Genomic DNA, 8,990 nt, shown 5'->3' with positions numbered 1-8,990 from the left:
TGCCTCTCCCTTCTTTTGGCACTTTTTGTCCTGTGAGAAAACACTATATAGTAAAAGCATCCCTGAAAGGTTTTAGAGAAAAGTAATTTAAAATTAGAAACTCGAGTCTTGTTGAATTATCTGTAGAACTGTTGGAGAAGATGGGCCAGTGAAGGACATGACAAGGGAAGTGAGATGGTGAAACAAAAATAAATGAAAACGGGCCATGGTTTGGAGTCCCAAAGTGAAATTTAAGGTGCAATGCTCTTAAAAATTATATTCAAAGATTGAGTAGATGGCTTAGGCCCTATTCAGTGATCCTGTGTTTTAAGGACTATCTTTGGAAAGGAACATTTCAAACTCCCTCCCCCACCACTACCACCCAAAAAATTATTGCATGCCTCCCCGCTTTTCTATTAAATGATGAAAGACACCCAACACCGGACCTACCATCACCCGCTCCTGGCCCTTTGGCAGCCGAAAGGCCACATGGCCAGGGCTCTCCAGCGTCTGAGTCCCTGGATTTGGATAAAAGTCAGGAATTGGGCTATTTCTCCCCACTGGCACATCTGATCTCTTGGGAAAACGTGCAGATCATTGGACGCACGGTGTATTGCTCTTCATCCCTGGCAGCAGCTGTTACAGAAAAGACTGGGAAAGACCCCGCCTGGACAGAGGCAAAAGCCTCCGGAGGCTCCCCTCCCCCAGCAGCTGGCCAAGGCCAGGGCCACGGCGGGAACACCACGCGTCCACGTGCACCAGGCATGCCCAGCCACCCTTCTTACATAAGAGCCCCCGAGATGGAGTTGCGGCGGCGGCTGGTCACTTTTCCCCGACGGCTAATAATAAACCAGGATCATAGTCGCTGGGCCGAGGCCACTATCGATTCGGGGTTGGGGGCTCAGTTTGCAACCAGGGCTGGGGCATTTCGGTCTGGCCCACTCCGGAAGCGTGCGCCAGGCCCACCCAGAGCAGCACGCCAGCCGCCCTCCGCCGGCCGGGACGCCGGCACCTTTACCCGCGCAGGGTCCGGCCCTCCCCCAGCTGGCCCGCTCTGCTCGGGGGGCTGGCGGGGTGCGGCTGCTCCATCCCTCTGCCCTGCCCTGCCCTGCCCTGCCCTGCCCCGCTCGGCCCGTCCCGGCCTGGCCACGGCGCCCTCCCTCCGCCCGGGTATCAGGCGAGAGGCGGAGCTGGCCCGGCGCGCCCCGCCCCCGCTGTAGAAGGGGCCAGGAGAGTGTTACTCGCGGTCATCCCGGCCCGGGCCTTTTATCTTGGCGCTGCCGGGGAGGCGGGAGGAGGAGACACCGGGGGTGGCCCTTGAGCGCCGGTGACACCTTTCCGGGGCTCTATAAATTGAGCACCTGGGATGGGTAGGGGGCCGACGCCACCCAGCCGCCCGCAGTCACGGTCCGGCCACTGACCGCAGCAGCGCCCGCAGGCAGCAGCCGCCAGCAGCGGGATCGCTGAGCCGCCCCGCAGCAGAGGCTCTCGAGGCGCAGCAGGAGGTGGGTGCCCCCGCCCCATCTCTGCCCGGTCAGCGTGGGCGCTGGGATTTCAGGCCTTTCCGAGGAAGACGGGGGTGGGGAGCACCCCTTCCTTCTCTCCGCGGCCTCGGCGGGCGAGGAGGTGGGCTCGCGGGGCTGAGGTCTGGGCGGGGGGGAGGGGACGCCGTCCGGGGCGAGCCGGCACCGGGGAGGGCGCTGGGCGCGGGCGGGGCCGCCAGGCACCCTCGCCGGGTGAGTGATCTCTTTCGTTCCCGTCCCGCAGCCAGGCCAGGGCTCGACCCGCGGACCACGCGCCGCCATCGCGAGCTTCCGGGCGCCCAAGCTGCGAGCAGCCGTGCGTCCCGCAGGGCCGGGCTGCGAGCGAGACGAGAGTTGGAGAGGGCGGAGCAGGAGCCGGGAATCCCAGCGGCCCGGCTCGAGCCAGCCCCCCCTCCCCGGCGCCGGCCTCGGAGAGCGCGTGAGGGCGGGCAGCCCGTCGCCCCAGCCGGCCACCCCGTGCCCCTGCGTCCCTGTGCCCCGGCGCCCGCGCGGCCACCATGATGCAGATCTGCGACACCTACAACCAGAAGCACTCGCTCTTTAACGCCATGAACCGCTTCATCGGCGCGGTGAACAACATGGACCAGACGGTGATGGTGCCCAGCCTGCTGCGCGACGTGCCCCTGGCCGAGCCCGGGCTGGACAACGACGTGGGCGTGGAGGTGGGCGGCAGTGGCGGCTGCCTGGAGGAGCGCACGCCCCCGGCCCCCGGCCCGGGCAGCGCCAACGGCGGCTTTTTCGCGCCCTCCCGGGACATGTACAGCCACTACGTGCTGCTCAAGTCCATCCGCAACGACATCGAGTGGGGGGTCCTGCACCAGCCGCCGCCGCCGCCGGGGAGCGAGGAGGGCAACGCCTGGAAGTCCAAGGACATCCTGGTGGACCTGAGCCACCTAGAGGGCGCGGAAGCCGGCGAGGAGGACCTGGAACAGCAGTTCCACTACCACCTGCGCGGGCTGCACACTGTGCTCTCCAAACTCACGCGTAAAGCCAACATCCTCACCAACAGATACAAGCAGGAGATCGGCTTCAGCAATTGGGGCCAGTGAGGCGGGACGCCCGCGGCTGCCCGGCGCCCTTCCCGGCCCCATCTCTCACCCTCTTTCTCTCAAAGCTGTTTTCTTTCTGGCTGTGGGCGCAGATGGGCGGTGGGCAGACTGCAAAGTTAGGGGGGCTGTGTACGTGCAAGGCTGCCTGGAGGAAGGGGCCTCTTTGGGAAGAGGAGAGGCAAGTGGTGATGGGAGTCAGGGTTGGGGGGCTCAAGGACCCCCCCTTTCTCTCCCGCAGTGGGGGGGGGGAGGGCCTGTGTTCTACGTTCGTGGGAATGGGACTGGGCTGATGCCCTGCATTCAGCCCGTGCCTTTCTTGGAGTTTCTTTTCTGTTCTTTCCGGAGGAGATGAGTCGAGAAGGGGCCATGCCGGGCGCGGCGCTGGGTTGCCACACTTGGGAGCGCCACCGGGAGCTGGGCGCTGGGGAAGGCGGGGCACGCGGCCTCCTACCGCCCTGCCCTGCCGTTGGGCTGGTGGAGGCCTCAGCGTTGCTAGGATTGCATCAGTTTTCCTGTTTGCACTACTTCTTTCTGTAACAGTGGCCCTGTCTTAAAGTATTTCCAATCTCCTCCTTGCTCTGAAACTTCGTCGATTCCATTGTGATAAGCGCACAAACCGCACTGTCTGTCGGTAACCGGTACTACGAGATTAATGATTTTCTGTTACACTGTATAGTTGTCCTGTGGCACCCCTATACCCCAGCCCTTTCACGCCCTCCCCGCCCCCACCCCAGTATGTGGGAGCTGGCACCGTGCCAGCTTGTGCAAAGCTTGCCACTCAGCCAGTGAAAATAATAATGTTATTCTGAGAAAGTGGACTTATCCGAAATGGAACCAACTGACATTCTATCCGTGGTGTACATAGAATGATGAAGGGTTCCACTGTTGTCATATGTCTTAAATTTATTTAAAACTTTTTTTAATCCAGATGTAGACTATATTCTAAAATAAAAAAAGCAGATGTGTTAACGAAACTTGACAAAAGTTTTTTGTTTTTTAATCAGCCCATGAATGGCCTAGCTAAGTGACATAGAAATAAATTCAATTGTTTTTAAGCAAAAGAAAATGTTATTTCCTCTCTGGTATTTCACAGAGGTGGATAATCCTCTCCATAAGGATCCGGTTTTGTTGGGATGTAGTTACCAATGAGATGCACTTCCAAGCTTTGTATCTGTGAGTACCCAGTAGGTAGGCCCATACACCCTCGAAAGAAAGTTCATAGATCCCCAAAGTTGTCTGGGAAAGTACATATAGTTTTCAACCACCTTGGCCAGCTTTTTCCAGTGCTTGATTAACATTTTGAACTTTTTAAGAAGCCTGAGCACAAACTGAACTTTTTTTTTTTTTTTTTTTTGAAGCAGAAAACTCACTTCAGAGGCAGGAATTTCACTTGCCTACTGAGAAGTGAAAAATCAAAAAAACAGCAGCTAACACTAGTGCACACACCTTGTAGGTCTTTACTTACAAGGCTTTTAGGTCGATCTTAGGAGATAACTGAAATGCAGTAGAACAAGGGCTAGGGCCTGCCTGTCACTAGTTTCCAGGGAAGTTCCAAGTTTTGTTAAGCAGTGCCCAGCGATGATTCCAGGTTTTCCGAGAGCCGGCCTGGCCTGCAATTGTGGTTGGCAGATCCCAGCAAAGCTGCAGTAGGGCCCTTGGGAACACTTCTTAGATGCCATTATGATGCTTTCCTGGAATGGTGCTCTGCATTTTCTTTCTTTCATTATTTTTTTTAGAGGGGATAAGTGTTGGATCAACTTCAGTTTTTAATCTTGAAGTCATGAGACCTCTCTAAGCTCATAGAGCTTGAATTTAAAATACGTATAGTTTGGCAGTCCAAAAAAAAAAAAAAGCAAAACTTTTTGTGGAGTGGGCAGCTCAAGTCTATTATCAGCTTTTAGCAGCAGTGAAAAAATGGGGAAGTGCCTTTGCCAGAGAAAGTTAATCATTAACATATAAAGCTAGGGGAACAGGGCCGAAAAGTAAGGTATATAGTCTCGCTTTGTTTTCCCTTTAAAATATCAAAGTGTAAGCAACAAAGAAGGGAAACTACAGGAGCCACGTGGTGGAAAGAAACAAGACTTTGGAGCCAGAAAGTAGTGTGTTCAAATCCTCTACTACTTACTGACTAGGAGTATTCAACCATCTACGTTTGTTGCCACATTTGAAATTAGGCAGGATAATAGGTACAAATGCTTTCTTCCTGGAGTTGCAGTGAGGATTACATGAGCTGACGTATAGAATGTCTGACATTTCGAGGTTTCTTTAGGTGCTACTGAAAAGGGTCTGCAGGTTTCCCTCTTGGTTGGTTCAGGTCTCTGGTGACCCCCTGGCCTCTCCAGGAATATCTGAAGCATGGAAAGCACAATTTCATTACATCCTTGAAACAACAGCTCAACCATTTCCTTTCTCAAAGTCTCAGGGGCAGAACCTGAATTCAAAGGAAGAAGTCATAGTTTGGGCAGATAAGTTGCAGGAATTTTAGGAGATGCTAACTGCAAGCTGTTTTCAATATATAGAATACTAAACTACATAGTCATCAATTTTACCTGTATTTTTGAGTTACTTCATATGGAAGGGTTCTTTTATATGTAAATAGTGATTCTGACCTGGAAGTAAAGACGAGCACTGTTAAAGAGGATTGGATTTTTTTTTTTTTTATAAACCAGTAAGGCTTCCCAGCCCCCACTGATAGTAACTACTGTTTTATTCAAGATCTGTTTATGAGACAAAACGAGGTCAAATCATGAAAATTTAAACGTATGGGCTATTGGATTGGCCTCTTAAAATTAATTATTAGTCTTTTTAAAATTTCAAGCTATAAAATAAAATAAAATAAAATTTCAAGCTTTGTGTAGTTTCTGATCAAACCTAAATCACTTTAATTAGTGAGATAATTTAAACTTAAAGTTACTTATTTTTTATTTTAAGGTCGAGTCTGATTTTTTCATTTGTTTGTTTCAGGGAAATTTAAAGGTTGTTCTTAAATTAAACACTTTATTACATCTCCAGTTAGTGCATTTGGAACTGTGTAGAACTTTCAGACTGACCTGGTAAAACTTGCAAGCTATTTAAAATTTGGCTTAAAATCTGAGATAAAGCGATGAGTGACTTTATTTCCAGAAGGTTCTTCCTGAGGAAGCTCCAAGTACTCGACAGATTTTAAAAGTTGGCAAATATGGTGTGGCACCTCCCTCAAAGGCCCTTGGTGGTCTCAGAGAGGTCATGGGTGCCCGACAGTGCCCATCTTCGTGGTGGTTTGTGACCCCAGGGGAGGCACATATAGATGAACCAGGCAAAACGGAACAGCTTCGATTGGAATTGGTTACCCTCCAGATATTTACATTTGATGCGATTTTCGACATCAAAACTGCACACCAAAGCCTTTGAGAAGGCCTGCTTTTGACTCTAAAAACAGCTTTCTGCTTTGCTCACATGGGGTTTTTCATGTTTTACATTGACACAGTGCTCCTTAGTGGTCTGGCCTCATTTACTCTTTCTCTGAACCTGAACTCAATTGTTAGAAAGCAGCTGGGACTATTATTTGGACCAACTTGAAAACTAGCCCACTGTTAACAATTTTTAAAAAAATGAAAGTTAGTGTCGTTTGCATATGCCTCATAGAGCCCTGATTTGTAGGTGTTGAGCAAAATTCATCTGGGCGATTGTGTCTCCCCTCCTCCCCCACCTGCCTTCCCCCCTTAGTCTCTGCTTCTCGTTGCAAATTGGACACAGTTCTGGGGGGAATGAGGCCTCAAAGCTTATATAGTACACCTTTTCTTTTAAGGGTAACTATCTTCTTATGGTACGTCTGGTATACATTGATACCAATCATTACATCCTTGTATGATTTCTTTGCAAGAGTTTTGAATGAAATCATGACAGAGAATATTTTCTCTAAAATTTTAGAGGCAATTTTTACCCCCAGCAGATAAAAAAAATCTGGACCAGAAGCTCACAAAAACTTTAAATGTATGGACAATTATATTGGTCTCTTAAAAATTAACTATTAGTCTTTAAAATTTCAGGCTTAAAAATAAAATAAGATAAAATAGGGGCACCTGGGTGGTTGAGTGTCTGCCTTTGGCTCAGAGCATGATCCCAGGGTTCTGGGATCATGTCCCACATCGGGCTCCCCACAGGGAACCTCCTTCTCCCTCTGCCTATGTCTCTGCCTCATTTTTTGTGTCTCTCATGAATAAATAAAATCTTTTAAAAATAAGATAAAATAAAATTTCAAGCTTTGTGTAATTTCTGATCAAGGCTAAAAAGCTTTAATCAGTGAGAAGATTTTAAACCTACAGTTATTTATTTTTTCATTTTAGGTCGGGTCCAATGTTTTTAGTGACTAGTGGAAATTTGGAGGTTATTCTTGAGTTATCCTTAACACTTTATTACATTTCCAGTTAGTGCATTTGGAACTGCGTAGAACTTTCTGGTAAGTGATGGAAATAATAATAGTCAATTACCAATAACCATTTCTGTATCTGGAAGCCAATACCATCCTTTGCCTCATGCAATGAGGGCTCCTTCTTGAGTCTCCCACTTTTCAGGGACCCCCTGATTCCTGTAGGCCCTTGTGACTCCCCGGGGGCAAGGAGTCCTCAGAGCCAAGGGAATGCCCAGAACTTGTGCCCCTACTTCTAGACCACACTTGGTTACCTGGATCCCCAGAGTTCCTTGTCCAAGGAACAAAGTCCCTTCCAGGGACTTCATAGACGTTTGCCCTGAGTTTATTCTCCTGATGGTTCACATGGACAGGGCTTGGATACTAACTGAGTTGTTTGGAGGATGGAGCTTGGGGAGGAAGCTAAGGGGATGGGGTGGAAATGGGAGGTCCCCGCTGGGTTTCAGGATGGACAAAGGGTTTGAAAGCCTGCAGGAAAGAAAGAAGAGGTGAAAGCCCCTCAAGCCTCAAGAACTGTTCCAGCATTGGCAAATGAGAATTCTTGCATTCTCCTTCACGTCTCCCACATTCCTCAGGAGCCTCCTTGCTCTACTGAAAGAATGTTATTTAATTAATGAAATGTGGCATAAGGAAAAGGAAAACCACATCTATACACAGAGCCTTTCCAGCTGCTTGCCATTCAGGGCTTGAATGGAGGTGATTACAGCAAATACCCAAATGGGTAAGCCTTCCATAAAACCATGCAGATTTCACCTCCTCGAATTTTCTTTCATCTGTTTTGTTGTTGTTGTTGTCATTGTTGCTAATTACTGAGTTGGCTGCTTTCTTGTTAGTGTCAAAAGTCTTGGTCAAGTTAAAGCAGAAAACTAACAGTTGTGCATCTGTCTAAACAAGGCTCTCGAAAACCACAGCTATATCTCATCAGCCCTTCCTGTTTTGGCATTCTCTCTATTAAGAGGAACGTTGTTTTGTTTGGTTTGGTTTTGTTTGTACCTCCCCATTCTTTTTCTCCTATTTTATTACCTCTTTGTCTATTGTTTCAGAATGCTTTCCCTCATGGTTTCAAAATCTAATCTGCCTGTGTGCCCCACTTCAATAACCCCGAACTGGTGAGGATTTTGATTGGAGAAAGTTTTTACCATTTAGTTGAAACCAGGGTTATAGAAGGTGATTTTTTCTGACCTTGAACTGTCTAGAGAAAGTGCTTTCTAACACAGTCGATAAGACTGAGAAAATACTAGCCAAACACAAGAGCCCTGTTCTTTATTTTAGCTTAAATAAACAATATTGGGGGTGGGGCATTTTTCTAGACTCTTATTTTACCTTTGAATACCAGTCTTACTAGTGTTGATATGTGCACTTTTATCAACGAGCATTCAGTTAACAGGATGAAACCGAACATGATTCATTTGATGTTTTCAAAGGTAGGAACTAACTTTGTAGTGTTTTTTTTTTTTTCTTTTTGAATACCACACTGCTGAGGTAAAGAATGTTGTAGCTTGTGGGTGAGCTCAATAGGACCAATTAAAACCTGACTACTCTTCCACCATGTTGAAATACCTGATAGAACTTGCTGTGTCCTGGGATAATGGCTTTTCTTTTTTTCCTCCGTCTTCTTCTTCTTCTTCTTCTTCTTCTTCTTCTTCTTCTGAGCCGACATCTAATTGAGATTTCCTGTTTGGTAGTTAAGCAAAGATGAAAACGAAAGTGCCGTGTTGTTGGTTGGGAACAAGGTATTTAAAATGTTCCGGTTTCTCGCCATGCGATTTAATTGGAAGCCCTTCTGTTTCGTTAATGAGACGTGTGCATTGCGCAAGGACGCACGCATGTGTACCAGAGCAGCCCAACTATGTGCAGAACGCCAGGAGCGTAGTTAGTGTGCTTTGGTCATTGAAAACAAGGTGTTGCATTTTGTGACATCTAATTGACATTGCACCTTGTAACTCATCGGTGCTTCGAGGGTATAATTTAGTTTCTGTGGTGATAAGCACTTGCTGACAGTTCCTTCGT

General features: G+C 48.5%; 1 protein-coding gene across 2 annotated transcripts; it reads left to right on the top strand.

Moving 5' to 3' along the window:
- The first annotated feature begins 1,218 nt into the window (after positions 1 to 1,218).
- Positions 1,219 to 3,546, top strand: MID1IP1 (MID1 interacting protein 1). 2 transcript variants are annotated; one of them, XM_077889565.1, is made up of 2 exons: positions 1,219 to 1,484; positions 1,747 to 3,546. In XM_077889565.1, the coding sequence occupies exon 2, from the start codon at positions 2,021 to 2,023 to the stop codon at positions 2,570 to 2,572; it is 552 nt and encodes a 183-aa protein (XP_077745691.1). In that variant the 5' UTR covers positions 1,219 to 1,484; positions 1,747 to 2,020; the 3' UTR covers positions 2,573 to 3,546. The 2 variants fall into 2 exon arrangements, with proteins under 2 accessions (XP_077745691.1, XP_077745692.1); XM_077889566.1 differs by having other exon boundaries at positions 1,219 to 1,605.
- Positions 3,547 to 8,990: the final 5,444 nt, after the last annotated feature.

Source organism: Canis aureus, chromosome X (assembly GCF_053574225.1).
Source record: "Canis aureus isolate CA01 chromosome X, VMU_Caureus_v.1.0, whole genome shotgun sequence".
Lineage (NCBI taxonomy): Eukaryota > Metazoa > Chordata > Mammalia > Carnivora > Canidae > Canis > Canis aureus.
This window is presented reverse-complemented; position numbering and strand designations above follow the sequence as displayed.

Excerpts from the sequence above, each read along its gene's own strand:
- MID1IP1 (XM_077889565.1), top strand. The coding sequence starts at position 2,021 with ATGATGCAGATCTGCGACACCTACAACCAGAAGCACTCGCTCTTTAAC.